General features: G+C 38.3%; 1 protein-coding gene across 15 annotated transcripts in view; it reads left to right on the forward strand.

Moving 5' to 3' along the window:
- LOC124211507 (nuclear receptor coactivator 2) overlaps positions 1-18,107 on the forward strand; it is a 59,190-nt gene that overhangs the window by 33,062 nt on the left and 8,021 nt on the right. For 9 of the 15 annotated variants that reach the window (XM_046610621.1, XM_046610620.1, XM_046610631.2 and 6 more), the window contains 17 exons: positions 7,811-7,918; positions 8,291-8,429; positions 9,690-9,806; positions 10,328-10,505; positions 10,628-10,989; positions 11,086-11,315; positions 12,766-13,801; positions 14,045-14,167; positions 14,295-14,615; positions 14,729-14,881; positions 15,019-15,187; positions 15,298-15,476; positions 15,637-15,981; positions 16,101-16,216; positions 16,372-16,498; positions 16,608-16,887; positions 17,750-18,061. In XM_046610621.1, the coding sequence (XP_046466577.1) occupies positions 7,811-7,918; positions 8,291-8,429; positions 9,690-9,806; positions 10,328-10,505; positions 10,628-10,989; positions 11,086-11,315; positions 12,766-13,801; positions 14,045-14,167; positions 14,295-14,615; positions 14,729-14,881; positions 15,019-15,187; positions 15,298-15,476; positions 15,637-15,981; positions 16,101-16,216; positions 16,372-16,498; positions 16,608-16,887; positions 17,750-18,061 (4,295 nt within the window). The remainder of the gene's footprint in view (positions 1-7,810; positions 7,919-8,290; positions 8,430-9,689; positions 9,807-10,327; positions 10,506-10,627; positions 10,990-11,085; positions 11,316-12,765; positions 13,802-14,044; positions 14,168-14,294; positions 14,616-14,728; positions 14,882-15,018; positions 15,188-15,297; positions 15,477-15,636; positions 15,982-16,100; positions 16,217-16,371; positions 16,499-16,607; positions 16,888-17,749; positions 18,062-18,107) is intronic. The other 6 variants (XM_046610632.2, XM_046610634.2, XM_046610628.2 and 3 more) reach the window with 5 other exon arrangements.

Here is an 18,107-nt window from a genome sequence, read left to right on the forward strand (position 1 = left end):
TTTCTTGTTTCGCCGACGAGAACCGCGGCGCGAATTGATCGTTTCTTCGTTTCTTCGTGCCTGCATTTTGTATCGAAAATCACTTTTTGTTTCATTCGATTCACTTGTTTCATTCTCAAATCGTTGTTGCAACTTGTACGATTTCTTTTTTGGACCCCCCCCCCCCCCCACCCCACCTCCTCCAACCCGTTTTTGCGCTTCCGTAATCGATTTTGGTTTTTTATCGGACAAGCAGGCTGGGAAAGCTTCTAGATTTGTGGAAAATTTTTGCGACATTTGTGGCGTCATAAGGGAAGAGAGAGAGAGATGGGGATGTTACGTCATCGTGGTGGTAGCGCCGCTTACCGGGGACGCCTTTCGTCGTCATGGCGACGCAGCACCGGTCTACCTTGTATTTATTGGCAGCCTCGTTCTTCGTTATAAGGTTCAAAGGAAATATCAGGTTTTACTCGTGCACGCTGTGCGTGTGTGTTGGCATATTATGTAGGATCCGACTACCCACCTCTCTTCGTTTCGTAACGTTAATTCACGAGTGTAACAAACGAAGTACCGACACAAGATCGCAGGCTGCGACACGCTTTCCGGCTGATATCCAGTAATCTCTTCCTTTCTCTCTCCCCCTCTCTCTCTCTTTCTCACACAGTTCGTCCCTTTTTTTCATATGCTTTATTTTTCTCTATCGGTTTTTTATTTCTCTTTGTCAACTGGCGAAAAGTGTTCACCACGTGGAAGAACCGTACAGAACTGTATGCAGTTCTGCAAATCGTTATATTCGTTTTAGCATGTTTACCAGAAAGAAGAAACAACCTCGTCGTCGTTTTTATACGTGCAGTAGAATGGAAAAAAAAAAAAATGAAACACGTGCGGAAATGGTGTTTCTTACGGAGTGCTTATACTTCGTATCTTGTCGTTGAGTGTGCGTGTGTGCGTATGCATGCGTATACAATAATTGTTAAAAATTCTTCGGGCAATTTTTCTGGGAACAGCGCAAACCCGCTGGCTACACGAAACTTTGAATTTTTGCAACATGATTGTTGCAAATCTCCGACATGTGGTGGCTGGCTGGTTAGCATTGCTCGCACTTTACTCGATCCTCCTGAATCACGATGACGACGGGAGGTCACGGCTGCTGATTTCCAACTAACATTGAATTCTGTTTAGCGTTTTGCTTCGCTTGTGTAAGATACATTGGAAAAACGGCGATGCGTCGTGAATTATACTCGTCCGATACAAAGTGTGTCGTTTCCGTTCTCTCTTTCTTTCTTTCTTTCTTTCTTTCCGCTTACTTTGTTCCAAATTCTTCAATCTCATCTAATCATCGCGTATTACGTATATTCTTTGAAATTACCCCAAAATGTGTACACGCCGCTGAGAGATGGAGAAATGAAAGTAAAATACAGAAACAGGAGTAGCAAGAGCAACAACAACAACTTTCCGCTATCATCGTGAATCTCGTTCGTTTGTCACACCGTGTAATATTTTGCACAGAGTTAAGAAATTTCCCCTTGATTGTAATTGCGTCTCCCCGTTGCGTCGCCGGAAATTGAAATTTGATTACTCAAATTTACCGCAATTTTCATCTTGGCAATTCGTCGTCCCAAGATTTGCTTGTTTGTTTATTTCTTTCTTCGATGATCATATATGCATGTGTTACGTAGGCGGGAGAAATTACTCGCTAAGAACTTGTTTCTGGTTTTCTAAAATGTATGAAAAAATAAAATCTACCGCATCTTGTGATACGTCGCGTGTGTCGCACATACGCATTTGCAGCATCTGGGGCAGGCAAATAATTTTTATTGCTCCATTTCCGCGCCGGATTACCAACAACTCGCACGATCCGGATGCCTGCTGCGGTGACTATTGAGAGAAGAATCGCATTTTGCAATATGTACATCTAATAAAACGTTGAGTTCTATAAAAAAATCTCGCATCCCAGCTGTAGACAAGCCACCGCGCTCTTTGTTATACCGTCTTACTTTCCTTTGGCTGTTTTCGTTTTCGCGTATTTAATATATATATATATATATATATATATATATATATATATATATATATATATATATATATATATATATATATATATATATATATATATATATATATATATGCCTTTACCTTTTATTATTGCCTGACTTTGTATTATGTACTTTTAATTTTATTTATAAGCTTGTACTTCACATTATGTAGCTTTATCTGTATCGTTCGTACAACGACGACGAGGACGGCACCTTATTCATACTGCCATGTGAAAAATTACTCATTGCGAATAATGATAAATAAGTGGCTACGTGTTAATTGAAGGATTCCGAGGCGCGAGACGGCTTTTTTAAATAAAATCTGAGCAGAATGTATAATAGTAGAGAAAATTTCGGGCAGAATATTTTTTATCATCTTCTTGCGAATTTCTCTCATTATTTTTATTCCGTCTTTGAAGTAAACAAATATCACCTAAATATCTTGCTACTAATGATTAATTATTTTCTCTTTGTGTATTCTCTTTTATCGAACTCATTGCAATTATTCTCATTCTGAGTATTATTTACGCTATATGTAATGAAATATCGTGCTATTGTCTCGTTTTTTTTAATTCATTTCACATCCGAAGGTTGCTTCCAGAACACGTAGTACGTGTAGAAGGTATATTTTACGCGTATTGTATAGAGACACGGCTGTTAGATAATCCATTGCCGATCGTCGTAATATGTATAAGTACCTGCGTATAAGATTTACGATAATCATTAATGTTTTCCTCGTTTTGAGGCATCTTTTTTTTTTTTTTTTTTTTTTCATACCGTCCGTTCCTTTTTTGCTCTCATACTCCCTCTAATTCCATCCGCCGCAATTCTTTTTTTCTCCACATAGTTAAACTTTATATAATACATGTAACACATATAAATATACCCGACGTCGTAATTATATTTCGAAACACTCTATAATTAGTTAATTACCACGATTTCCAACGTCGATTTCTTATTTTTTTTTTTATACACAACGTACAATAATATCGTTGATTATTTATTTCGCGTATATACATGATATTATTTACGTAACACACCGGCTATGGTATAGATGGATAGGTATATAATACGTCTTATTGTAACAGGGTATACGTCGAAAAATGCGTCAACTATCGTACATTGGTTCGCATGTGAAGGGTACATAAATTTTTTCTTTCATCCTTTGTCATTTCTTTATCATTGCAAAAGTTGTACGTACAGTTGACTGCAGATAAGCTGCGCAATCAGACCGTGTCGAACTGATATCAACGCGAAGCACGGTCAGATTGTAGGTGTATAACGTACAATATTGAATATAGTGATGATAGGAGAGACAGAGAATGAGAGAGAGAGAAAGAGAGAGAAAGAAAGAAAGAGGGAATTTACTATAATACAATAATATGTAAATCGCATTACATTCAATAATATACCGTATTATAAAATGTGTACAGGCATGTTAAACATGTAATGAAATTATCACATATACAACGTAACGAAGGAAAGAAAAATATCCTACATATCTTCGTTTTTCAGCTGACGCGTATATTGGGCAGAGAATTTGTTTTATCGCAATACCAATATATACATTGTTTTTTTTATTTTTTTTAATCTTCTATTCCCAGTCCGTTTACGATTAGCCTGATAGATAATAATGATTTACCAAAGAATTTGGTCAGCATGTCACGTTCATTGCCACAACACACGGGGCCGGGCCACTTTCACTCGTCTCGTCGTCGTCGTCGCGTTCACCTTCGTAAATCCATGGCGTCAGCTCTACGATTGAAACTCACATGTAATACGTATGATGGGTGAAATCTGTTTGAAAATGGAGAACAAAAATATGGTCGTTGTTTTTTTTTTTTTTTTTTTTTCAATTCTGACTTCGTATACTCTCCTAGTTTTCTTCCTTTCCTTGTACTCAGAATCAGCGCAGTTTGGTTCAGTTCTTCGCGCTGCTGCTGCTGCTGATGCATATTTTTACTACGGATGTTTATAGTTATACGTATACGTATACATACGTTTTGCAATGTGCCAATTTTCGGAGAAGATGGATTGGATAAAAACAATTTTATGTGTACCGGTACAATAACGTGTAGTACAGATACGAAATGACAGTAGATTATTTTTATTATAAACACCGTTTGCAAATATTTTCTAACTCCTTGTATGATTATTTTGGAGAAAAGATATTGCTGCAAGGATTAGCATGAGTTTGAAAGTTGTTCGGACACTGTCGAAATCTATAAAATTACGTGGGTATATCGTACATGTATGTACGTGCGTGTGTGTATATAAATATACCATACGTATATGTAACGCACGATGTATGCGGTACAAGAGTAAGAGGAGGTGTGGTAATCAATCCGCATTGCATGTGCGTTTCGGCTCTTGGGCGTTATTGTTGTACGGTTCATGGATGGCACCTATCGATTGAGTAACGAACGAACAGTGACGCTGCCAGAAAGAAAACGGAAAGTATGTATGCTTCTGTGTGTGCGTGTCTTCCTCTCGGTGTCTCCGCGCAGGAGGTATCCGGATATCTTGTGTGTGCGTGCACAAATGCCTGCGTACATTATTATACGTACCTACTTGGTGCGAAACTGCCGTTATCTCTCGCGGGTGGTGATTCAGCCTCTGTATTGAAGAATTTATATTGCCGCATGCCGTAGCCTCGGACCAAATCCGCCCATTCCGTCATTCCTTGGCTGTTATAATTGTTGTGTTTTATTTTTATTTATTTATTTATTTTTTTTTTCTATCAAATTTCCTTCTTTATTTTTCTTCTTCTTCTTCTTCTTCTTCTTCGATAAATATATTCGTCCGCGTAAACTCCCCTTCCTTTTTTTTTTCCTTCGTCTTTTTTTTGTTTGCCTCTCTTAATTCCTGCATATATACATATTATATCGTCACATATTATAATCGTATGGTAATCGTACCTACCCGTATCAAAGAACTTGGCCCACTGCCCAACTACTGCGATTTAATTATAAAGACGTATGAAATTATAACCTGCCAGCTATGCTTCGACGTACACGTCGATAGGTGTGTATGTATATTCGTACGAATACCTAATATATAACTGATGCGTCTTAACTGTATAATGTACGTATATTCAACTTGCGTAAATTATCGGAATTATTATGTGTAATTATTATTATATATCGTGTAAGGTAGAATGGACGTAAGATCGTCAGGAATTATCGTTCTTCGTTGAATTGTCGGTGGAAATAATTAATATCGAAACGAATTTTATTATTGAAACATCCATCCTTGTTTCGCGGCGGTAGAATATCTCAGTTTCCGTGTTTTGTTCGAATGTATATATATTATTATATACATATATCAATATGTACATAGGTTGTATTAGTGTCATTCAAACTTTCAAACGAGTCGTCCAATATAAATTTGTTGGAACGCGTACTTGATAAACTGACGTCATAACACTAATATCGACACTGTAACACTCACGTCCTTATACTCATTGCCATTTATTCAGAAATCGTAGTTTCATTGGTATACAAATAGATGAACAAACATGGACTGCAGATTTATTGTTTTTTTTTTTCTTATTCTACCTTGCGACTAAAACGGGGCGTACGTTCTTCCGTATAATTATGTCATGTCGCAGGGCTTGATCTATCTTTTACAATGCGAGAATCTGCCAGCGGCGTATCGATGCAGTTTATGCGAATGCGGTACCCGTATAGGTATAATATTATGGCTATCTATGTATGCATAATACACGGATGCTGGTGCAGCGGTACTCTGCGAAGATGCGCTTCAAGGAGGAGGAGAAAGGTCGGTGGAATGGCGAATGTGTATGGGCGAAAGAGAGAGAGAGAGAGAGGTTGAGGAGCCACGGAGAAAGGGAATCGGTGCATTTGCGCACACATGCACACCCACACACCTATGTACCTATACGAATGTACATATATGTATATATCTGGGTGCGGGACGATGAGCCACCGTGTAGCGCGCATGTCCGCCTGGTTATGCGATCGCCATGGCCCACTGACCTATATTACAACCCCGAGGATCCCGCATGCTGCTTATACGACATTAACGAAAGAACGAAATAACCGACAACAAACTGACGAATATTTTCTACTTTTACTCCCGCCTATCGCTCTGCGCTGGTAGGTTGATAAAGACGGTAGAATTTTTTGGCAAATTTTTATCAATGTCATTGTGCGTTAAGTAAATTTTATTCTTTTATCTTTTATCTTTCCTCTTTTTGGATCATGGTGCGAGATACTCAGTACGGACCTTCTTGCACACCGCACACCAAAACCAGCGACACTTGAAGCCTAAGTTTCAGCAGCTGTGACAAATACTTTTAATTTTGGCAAAAAATAATTTCTTCCACTGATATGTAGCTCGTACACATCGCTTTCGTAATCGGTTTATAACTGTTGATACGCTGTATGGGTAATTCTTCCTTTTTGTACGTCGGTTAATCTCGGTTTTGGTTGTAGGTGTAATGGGTATAATAAGGTGCGAGCGGACGGTCGACACCTTTCGTCGTCTCGACACTTTTACATCGTCATCGTGCACGGGTCCTTTTACGCAATACTCCTTTCCATTTCTTTCCGTGAATACGCCTCTCGCCTCGCCTAATTTCCAATAACGCGTGCTCACTTCAGCGGTGAACATTGCGTCAAATGGATACAATCTCGGAATCTTTGATTATATGACGCGAGTTGATGGGATACAGGAATACGCGATGGATGATTGTATAACGTACTTCGTGGCGATCGTTTGGCCATTGGTGGAAGGAAAAAAAAAAGCGAGAGATAGAGAGAATAAATTGAAATTTGAAGAAAACTGCAGCGAAGAAACAACTTCAGAAACGATTCAGCTCGACATACGTGTACATATACCTATAATACCTTTATACGCGTGTATTTGGATGCGGCTAATTTGAATTAATTCAATTCTCCGGCGCTGTACGAGCCGTATGTTGAGTTGAATACGGTGTCGGGGTCAGTTTCTTATTCCTGCATTATGTACACATGTGTTATACGTGTGTTTATTTAACTGAAATACGTATTATATGTATGTATGTATCGTGTACGTCTAAGCGGGTATTATTATTACGACGTCATTACGCGCCGGCGGACTTTCACGGTACGAAATTGTTTTCCTGAGAGGAGGATGAGAGGAGTCATCGCCTGTAATTGTTTTACACCTATATACGTATGCATATGCATAAAACGGTTTTCTACATACGTATGTTTTTAATTTGCATCCATTTATTTATAACATACATCGCGAAGAACAATTGCTTCTTTCTCTCATTCTCGCAATTGCTTGACGATTAACATCGTGTTTTACCTGCAGGTCGTATATGGTATTAGTATTGCCAAAAAGTAGGCTCTATTTCGATACATCGTCCAATGACGTATTGCAATAATTAGGTGAAATAATCTCTCGACGTTCTTGATACTTTTTTTTCCACAGTTTTCACATTTACCGACTGCTATTTATGACTTGTATTATAACACAATATACCAAATTAAACACAATGAATCACGTTCAATTGTTCCTTCGTATTTAAAATTTTCACTTTACTACTACACTCGACAATGCCCATGCGCTTCAGCCAAAAATTAATTTTCGACAAAATCAATAGCCATTTGGAATTAGCTTTGTCATTTGCGCTTCATTGATATGCATAATTACAACGTATCGCGTAGCCAAGTTTGCTTCAATACAATTTATCCATTATCTGATGTAATGCACATTGCTGAATTTTATTTTGTCTACAACTGTCTTGTGATTATGTTTTTAAATTCATCCCGTTTCTTTTCCAGGCCTGGCCCGTGTGATCTACAGGACCCGGGGTGGGTCAAAATGAGTGTAGTCAATGGTAATAACACCAAGAAAAGAAAGAAATCAGATGCCAAGCCCCAGTCTCAGCTGTAAGTATACTGCACATATCCATTGCACTGTATAAATTCACGTGTATAGACGTGTTTTTTTTTTTTCTTCCGTTTTATAAAAAAGTTCCGGATTTCATCTATGATACCTACGTCAACACTGTACGTTTGAGAATTAACTTTGATAATTGTTAACCGCCTATTTTGAGAGTGTAAAAAAGTATGTCAAGTAATAATTTCACTTCGTTTTGCTAGCGTGTCGAGAAATTAAGAAAAAGACTCGAGCTATCCGACTCGTTTCGATGTTTCTTTCCAATACCCGAACAATGTATTACAATTGGAAATTGCGTTTTATGTATGAATATTGGTATAACTAAAATTTCACGCGGCAATTATCGGCGTTTAATGTTGCAGTAACAAGTGCCTTAATGAAAAGAGACGGAGGACCCAGGAGAACCTCTACATCGACGAGCTTGCCGAGCTGATCTCCGCCCAGGACATGAGCTCTGGCAAGACCGATAAATGTCAAATTCTCCAGAGAACTGTCGATCAGGTAAATTACAAATACGGTAGCAGTTGACGGTGGAATATTGCCATATCATTCTATTCTACAGTTGCTTGCATATACGCAGGTTCCCGCCCCCTCTCCCTCTCTCTCCCTCCTGCTTCCGCCCCTTCCCTCTCCTTTAGGCTCTTTTTTCTTTAAATATATTTAAGACAGATCTCAATTTCGAACAAAGTGTAGACGGTTTTGCCAACGATTCCTTGCTCTCTCTGTGCGGATGTGGTTTTTTCTTCTAGTGTCTGTTTCGGTTAAAAAAAAACAAAAAAAAAAAAAACTCATTTTCTATTACGATTTAATTGGTATAACACTCGGTGTTAGACGCAATTCTACTTCGCTATGAATTATATGCTGGGTTCACTTTTTTTTCTCTTTATTTTCATCTTTTACGCATGCGGCACAGCAAATCAATTTTCACGTACGAACGTTGTGTAGGATGTGAAAATTATTACACGCTGCAGATGAAAAACAAAAAGGAAAAAAATATCTCCTCGGAAGAAGATTTAATAACATCGAAAATAATGAAAAGAATGTTTAATTATATGAGAGTAAATTCTTTTGTCACAATTTTATCATTTTAAACTTTGTGCTACAACGTAACGAATCTCGAGTAATAATTTCTCTTGGAGTTGCTGCGGGGGCTGTAGTTGATGGGGGGGGGGATGCAAAGGGAAAAAAATAGTACGTACATATTTATTGCCGACAAGCTTAGAGTTGTTTGAAATGATCTCATTATGCTGTAGTATTTACAACGGTATTTACAAATTTGCAAATGCCGATATAATTTTTGCCGCGATTCGCTCGTAGTGTGAAAAACATGATACCGGGTGTTGGACTCGTAGCTGGTTACATCGCATAACGTTTCGTCGGTCTCCGAGGAGTCACCGACTTTTCGAGGCCGCGCGCGTTTTAGATCATTGCGATACACACCGCGCGATCTATTGACGGTGAAAAATACAATTGCAAGGACATAGAATGGCGCGAGAGCAACGCCGAACGTCACTGTTTCTGCTACCGAAGTTACGTGTTTAATATTTTTTGCTCCTTTGTCGGTATTACAGAAAATCACCGCACTGTTTTCCTTACGCTTATACGTATACAGTATGAACGTATGTACCTACGTGTGCATTATTAATATATCCGAATAAACATTTCGAACTTGCTTGTTTGTTCAATTTATAATTAATTATTTAATCCAGCATCATTATATTTATTATTATCACAGGTATCATTATACATTTTTTATTGCAGATCCGGCACATAAGGCAACAAGAAGGCTCTAATAGTCATGCTGTACAGCAAGGGGAAGTTTCCTCGTCAAATCCTAATATATTATCTAATGACCAAGTTGGCCCTATTTTACTTGAGGTACGATAGTCGCAGATTTCTTATTGTTATTATCACAATGATAATTTTATCTTTACGAGGATGGCTGTGTGTTCGCGGTTGAGTTATCAGTCTACCTGGTTTAAAATATTTTTTCGAAATATTCGATTTTCAAAAGAGTCGAAAATTATAAACTTCGACAGTGAATTATTATTTTGCAATCTTAGGATTGACTGAAATCCAGCAAAACGTACTCATACTTTATAAATTTGAATACTTCAAAGTTATGATAAAGCTGCAATGTATTGAGCTCTGAATGAGTTTTTATATTTCTTTGTGACGTTAATCTTACCAACTTCAATCTCACATTGAAAATACGAATTTTTATAAACACAGTATTTTGTCCAGCAGTAGAATGTGATGCAATTTCTTGAAATTCTCAGGATAGTTTCTAATTGTAGACGAGTTCAAGCTAGTAACGCGAATTTTCATTTTTCTTCTTGATACTGTGCATACTACTTTTATTAATCGTCATTATCTTGTTTTTGTCATATTTTATTCAGGCATTAGATGGATTCTTATTCGTTGTGAACGCCGAGGGCAGAGTCGAGTACGTAACGGATAATATATCTCAATATATTTCTTATACAAAAGATGACGTGTTTGGAAAAGATATCTATAACATTATACATCACGGAGATCATAAAACGTTCATGGCAAGCTTGCTTCCGATGTCAATAGGTAACAAAATGAATTCAGTTTAATTAATAAATATTACCATTGTTGTTGTTGTTATTATTATTCATTTCATATCTCTGTTCTCAGTATACATATAAAAAAAGTTTCGTCTCTTTTTGAAACAGGGTTGACAAGCGAGCCTCAACCACAGACGAGAAATCGGACATTTAATTGCCGTTTTTTGGTGAAGCCTCCCGATGATAAAGAAGAGACTATGGAAGAGAAGCAACAGAGAATATCAAAGTACGAAACTATGCAAATCTGTTCAGCGCTTCTCCCAAACAACGCAGACCGCCTAGAAAGTGGAGACGTGTCCTCAGAATCTTTAGACGGGCCATGCATGATGTGCGTCGCCCGGCGAATACCCCACAGTGAAAAGCCGATAACTTCCATTAAACAATTCACTGTTAAACTTGACACTATTGGCAGGATTATATGGATAGACAACAGCGGCTTGTCTCCTGCATACTCCAAGTACATAGGCAAGGTATTAAAACAGAATTTTTTCATTTTTTCCCTAAGCTAGTAGAACTTTTTTACGCTAATTTATATTGGTTTTTATATACTCGTTACTTCAACATAGGACCTAATTGGCACTAAAATACAAGACTTGTGCCATCCACTGGATGTGAATAAGTTGAATGCTCATTTGGATAATACGCTTCACACCCATGAAGGCACGAGTACAATTTATCGGCTCCGTGTGAAAGCAGACAAGTTCCTTAACGTTCAAACAAAGTCAAGACTCTTTAAAGCAAATGTGATTAATGGTCACGAATCTGATTTCTTGATGGCAACACATTCTATTATTGGGTAAGTTGAAATGAAATAACTGTTATGATTACTTATTTTGTCATAGTACTGTAGTAACTCTACTAACGAAATTTCTCATTTCTTTCGATTTTTCTTTGTCATTCAATTTAAGTAAAATTTCGGAATGGTCAATTTCCTTAGCAAATCGAAATGCGAAGAGTGCCGAAGTCAAATCTTAAAAATTATCAACAAATCATTTGAAATTCCCATCATTAATTAGTAGAGCTGTTTCTCTGCTGTTTTAATTTTATTCTTTTCTATTGTACCTCCTTTTGTAATGTTGAGTACCAGTAACAAACCATAGCTAAACTTGATTGATCTACTGCTACAGGTTACTTAAAGTTAGGAGCTTTGCATGCATTCAAAGGATCGCTCAGCATATTTTTTTTCGTTTTGTATTTGATATTTTTGTTCCCTTCGTCGGTGTTGGAGATCTGGCCACTCTTGAAATACTTTCTCATATAGTTCAAAAATTAGTACGTCTGCATTCCTGATCTTTACCTTGCGTCTAATTTAATTCTGTCATTCCGTCCAAATTCACACAATTCACCAATTAAGAAGAGGAAGCGCAAAAAATTAGAAGTACACGTATTTACATGTGATAACTAGTAGAATAACCATCTTAGGTGAAATTCATAATATTCTTATTCAGGTGTTATTTAATTGAACCATAATTGAATAATTAAGATATTCATAGGGCTTTTTTCGAAATTTTTACTGCACCCTCACAATTAAGTTCTGCGTAAGATGAAGTAAAAAAAAGAAATTGAGGCTCGTAATCATTGATCCCAAGTATCAATTGTTACGGATGAAATTCAGCGAGCGAAAAATTCGGTTGATCACGCATTTTTAACAGTTTTGCAATGCAAATAATCTAGTTTCCTTATATCCATATAGTTTAGAGAAAGAACATGGAGAGTATTTGTTGAAGGTGGCTTGTTTGAGAGACTGAGGTACTAATGCTTGAGTAGCAGAGAAAAATAGAACGCGATAATTGAGTCTCAAGAGGGTCAAGCTTTTTGTAGCAAGGATTAGTTACTGATATGAACTAGTTTGCGTGATTACGATTTGTGAGGTGAATAGATGTTGATTATAATTCTGGCTGTGTTTATTATATTACGATAGTAATTAAATAAACAAATAGATATTTAACATATCAATGTTATTGTGAATATCCAGAATTGTCACATCGATTCTTTTAGATGCTACTACGTTTTATGGGCCAAATCTAATAAATAACAGAGATTTGAATTCTATCTTGATAGTGACATAGATTAATAGAAATAGCGGAGATGTTAGAATAAATAAAACTAGATGGAAGTTTACCTCAGATTTCGAAACACCTAGACATACCTTGAACAAAGACTCCTCTGTACATATACCTATATCTGAGGAATTAGTTTAAAAACTTGAAATAAATGTATTGTTCTGTTTTTCTTGTCCATGATAGGGACAATGAGTTAACGCCTAACGAGGGTGGTCAGCTTTCCAACAGCAAAACGTGCTCTGGACACTCTAGTAACCATTGTACGAATAGTAGTAATAATAATAATGGTAACAATAACAATAACGTCGGTGGTCCATTGATGACCGGGGCTCATCATAATGGCCAATCGAGTGGCAATACCGGCCGGGGGCTGGCAGCGGCACGGGCACCAACATCCTCCTCCTCGTCAAACTTGAATGTATTTAGTGCAAACGATACTTCGTCGTGTAATCCTTTAACTTCAATGAGTACGACAAGTAATTCGTTCAACCAATTTTCGGGGAACATGGAATTGGATTTTGAGCTTTTCCCTAGTACCACATGGGAACTGGACAGCGGACATAGCTGGGGAGATCGATCTGACTCGAGGGCAAGCGGACCGACTAATTCTCGACCCCCCTCGCAGCCAGCCCCGGCATCTCCGAGCCCCCAAGGATCATTCTCCGTTAATTCTGCTACTGGCGCCACATCCCACTGTAGCTCGATGCGCGCATACAGTCCAACCTCGGTGCACACCAGTAGATCCTTCAGTAATTCCTTCTCGTTCAGTCCTCTTCAGGAGACGCAAACGGCGGTCACTGGCACACCTTCAAGCGCTAATACCAACGGGGGTGGTGGGGTATTGGCTAACAAGAGATTGGAGGAGAGCAAGGGATGCCCGCCTGCTACACCTGCCAATGTTGATACAAACAAAAGTCAGCATAGCGCCGCGCCAGCCCCAGATACACAGAACTGTGCCGTTTCTACAGAGTCTGGAAGACTCAGGAATCTTTTGACCAAGGGAGCTAGCACTAGCGATGAAAATCAAGACAATACCAATAATACTGTCTCTGACAACCAAAACAAGCATAGGATACTGAAGACATTGCTTAAGGAGACTGATGATGAGGATCTACATCTTGATATAGATAACAAAAAAGTACGGCCAAGTAATAGCGGTATTTCCAAATCCAGCACAGATCATTCCAAGACTTCAAGCGGAAACAACATGTTGTTGGAGGTAACTATTATACAATTTTTTATATTCCCACCACTGAAATTTTTTTTTTTTTTTTTTTCCTGTAACAATCAAGTTTAACTTTCATCTCACATCGATATCTACTGTACCTTTTTGTGCTCAGTGAACAAATTCCTTCTCCAATGTAAATACAAACGTACACGCCCGTGTTTGTGACTTATTCTTACCTGAATTATTATTGACCATTGCTTGACGTTACTTTATTCACTTTTACTACGTTTAAAGTTATTAAATGACAAAAATGATGACGATGACTTGGAAACCAGAGCGGGTTTAAAGAAGCGGCATGAACTTTTACAGCAGCTTCTAAAAGACGAGGACGAAGAAGGAAAAAATCACGACTCACAGGTAATTTAAAATTTACCATAATTACTATATTTTCTCATAATCTTTTGCATTTCTTATACTACACCGCTTTTGTTTGTTATTTTTTAATTTTTTTTATTTTATTACCTATTCTAATCTTTGACTACAGAATCGGGGTGATGATCCTCTGTTGAAAAGTCTCGGATTTAATAACCCGACACCACCGCTGTCACAATCAGGCAATCACGTAGGCCAGTTACAAGTTGGTCAGAAGAGACCAGGTGAGAATGGAGACGAAGATTTGGCTGCAAAACGCACGATGGACAGGCTGCACCAAGTAACTTCTTCCGGCAATAATTCGTCCTCCAATGCCTCAACCAGCAAGCTATGGGAGAAGAATAAAATGCTCGCCTGGCTTTTAGCACAACAGCCGTCTGAACCGAAAACTAAACCTTCAGTACCTCTCCATGAATTGTCAGCAATCCCACAGGTAAATTATTACCTGAATATTGTTTAATGTTGCGAATAGATGTCAACTTTGAATTGAATGGAAATTTTGGGGGTAAGCTTGTTGGTTTAATCTATTGCCTTCATTTTACACAGGAAAAGCTAGCTCGAAAACAGGTAGCACAGCAAAGTTCCTGGCCTAATGCGCAACCAGTTGGCAGTAATCCATCTACAAAGACAACCACTCCGATCCAAAGTCAACCTCGACTACCTCGCAATCCGACTAATATCTATGATGTTTTTAATCAGGTTAGTCTATTTGTCACTTAGCATGTATTATATACCTCTTTCTTTTACTTCTTATCGATTTACAGATTCTGTTTTATGTTTTATGTAGCATTTAATTACTTGTTCACTCTTTATAACATTGAGATTTAATTTTCTAGCCACAACGACCTCAAGTGGGTTCACTGAATCCAGAATTTGGAACTGCTGGTGGAGAAAATCGTCGTTCTGTTCAAGTAGAGCAGACTTGGTTGGAACCTTCAGGGTCTGATCCCATACTTTCTGATCTATTAGACCAGGTCATAGAAATTGTGCCAGATACAATCACAGGTAATTTTTATGGCAGCTTTAACTGTTATTTGCAGGAGGCAAGACTTTATTGTACTCAGTCAACGGGGTATATTATACTTGATCAAATTGTCAATATGTTTACTCGGTAGATCCAACAGCGATCATAAATCTTTTAGACATCATCGAATCGCCACAGAATAATGCTGTAGACGAGAAAATAGCTGCTATTAACGCCATCCACAAGTCATTGATACTATGCGAAACTGCAGTGAACCCTACGTCTTCCACGATAACGATGCCTGGCACACCACCCGCATACTCTACCACAGTGAGTAGCTTTTTTTTTTCTGTGGAACGTTTTTCCAAATTATTCAATTCATATCAACCTCGAATTTGCGCTCTTCTATTTCTGTACCTTACTTTTTGTCGCAAGTTTTTTCTTCAATCGAAACTTTAACCATCTTTAAACACCACATATCAAATTTCAGTTGGGAAATACTCCTGTTACAACCGGCCATAATTACCAGCCACCTCCAATGTACCAGCAACAGCAGCAAAGGGCAAGATTTAATAGTGCCCAACAGAATGCTGTACGGCAGTCATCGGTCCAATTCAGTCAACAACACCTACAGTTACAGCAGAGAACTAAGCAACTTCAACAGCAGCAGCAGCAGCAGCAGCAACAGCAACTTAAACAACGGTTACTTCAGCAACAGCAGCAACAACAACTCCTTATACCTTCTAATGCAACAGCCACTGACCAGTTACCGACTGACATTCATAACATTGATAGTCTACTCAACAACACAGTGGCGCCTAACGTTTCACTACAGGTGAATTAATGCTTTCTTTTAATCAATGAATAATATTTAATAGTTGATCAGTTGTTGTAAATGTATGGTAAAATATTGTTTCGATATCTCGTCAAAACTTTTTTAAATCACATTTTCAGCGATCGAGCGTCTCCGACTCTCAGGTATCACCAGGTTATGGAGGAATATCCGTCCAGTTGCCTTCCACGCATCGTCTCACACATTCATATTCTCACCCTTCAACGTTACCTCAACAGTGAGTTCAGCGACACGTTTCCGTACTTCTTTTATTGCATCTTCTAGTGATGTTAAGACCTAATTTAATGATTAACGATGAATGATAATACCCAAATAGAAACTTTCAGCTCTTGGTTACGTGAACGAAGACAATTTTGTTTCAAATTCTTTCAGCTCTGTTGTGAACACCAACTTCAATAACGGGCAACAAGGATCGGCGGCAGCGAGGCTCTCCCCACACTCGCCCGCTAGTATTTTGTCATTTTCACATCCACAATCGCTATCTCCTCGCGTAACTCAGGTGATAGGACATCATTTTTCTTAATAACAATTTTACACAAACAGTATAGTATCTAAAATTAGAAGTGCCAAAGATGTTGCGTCCAATGCCAAACAATTGACTTATGCAGGGAAATTATGGTAACGGACCAAGGATGTTTGTAAATTCGGTAAGACCACAACCGCAACAGTCTGTCTCACAGCAGCAACAGCAACGATCCATGCCATCACCTGGAACACCTGCTTCGGCAAGGCAATCTCCTTTTCCTGCAGACACATTTCCACCGCCAGCTGCTTCACCTACTGCTGGTCAATTTCCTCCGGTTCCTAATGCGGGCGCGGCGAATCCCTCAGGACAATATAGACTTCAGCGAACTACATCAACACCATCAGCAACGACACAGCTGCCAGGTAATTTTGTCTGTCGACAATCTCTAGGTGAAGAAAACAATACTGCAGAAGAGATAGTAACGTTTTGTCGTACGAAATTAAAATTATCACCCAAAAGCGATATCATGTTGTGGTAGGAAATGAATAGGTAGGCTTAGACACGTATTTAATAAATGATTCTAAATGAACATATGTGTCAGTGACAATGAAACCATCAGGTAAGAGAATATCTTCGTTTAGAAGCTATGAAAAGAGTGATGTGTGATTTATGCAACAAACCGCGCTATATTCATGATCTCCGGCCATACAACGCGGTATATTCTCACACCTTTGTTGCAAGTTGTATGGAGTTTTATTAGAGCATTTTCAATTTGTCAAGTACAGTCTTTGTGAGATTATTCGTTAAAAGGAAAATAAATATACAGTAATGAAAGTGCAGCTGGATGTACTTATAGTATAAATAAAAATTAAACGCAATTGTTGAATGGTTTGTGAAAAATGCTATTTAAAAAGAGAAAAGAAAAGAAAAAAAGATATAGTTTCTGTATTGGGTAAGTATAGAAAAAAAATTATCTTTACTCGATGTTTTACATTCTTTCTTCGTTGTTGGGCATCTTATTACTTTCGTCATTGAAATATTCTGTATTCTTCAATCGAACTTTATTTGACTGCGTATGACTACCAAAACGCTATTCTTCTGTGTCAAACCTAACTGATTTGCAACATGCGCTCTGAATGGTTGGTTGGTTTGCAAATAAGAATGGTTAATTTTGATGAAAGAACTTATGACGTATTGCAATTAGTAGCATTTTGTCTGTTTGATAGTAATTGACAAGCTAAGTATACATAAAATGCAAGAAGCTAGATTTGACCGATGTTACAGGTGGGATAAATTCGCCGAGGCACTATGGGGGAATGAATAAGGAGCAGCCGCTTCTGTCGCCAAGCCATCCTCATTCCGGTTGCCCATCTCAGCCATCGCTGAACCAACACAATGTCACCAACACCCAACATCTATCGAATCAACACCCTGCTATGATTTATCACTCAAACACCACACTCAACTCCACTGAAGTACAGAATAACCAATTTTGTTACGATCGAGCGTCCGTTTCACTCTATTCGTCGGGGCCTGGGGATACATCGAACACCAGGCCTCTGCCTCCTGGCAATCCCAACAGTCACCAAATGGGTGGTAAGTCATGTGACCCTTTACGTCATGTGACCATTACTACATCGCC

The sequence above is a fragment of the Neodiprion pinetum genome, chromosome 2, assembly GCF_021155775.2.
Source record: "Neodiprion pinetum isolate iyNeoPine1 chromosome 2, iyNeoPine1.2, whole genome shotgun sequence".
NCBI classification, from domain to species: domain Eukaryota; kingdom Metazoa; phylum Arthropoda; class Insecta; order Hymenoptera; family Diprionidae; genus Neodiprion; species Neodiprion pinetum.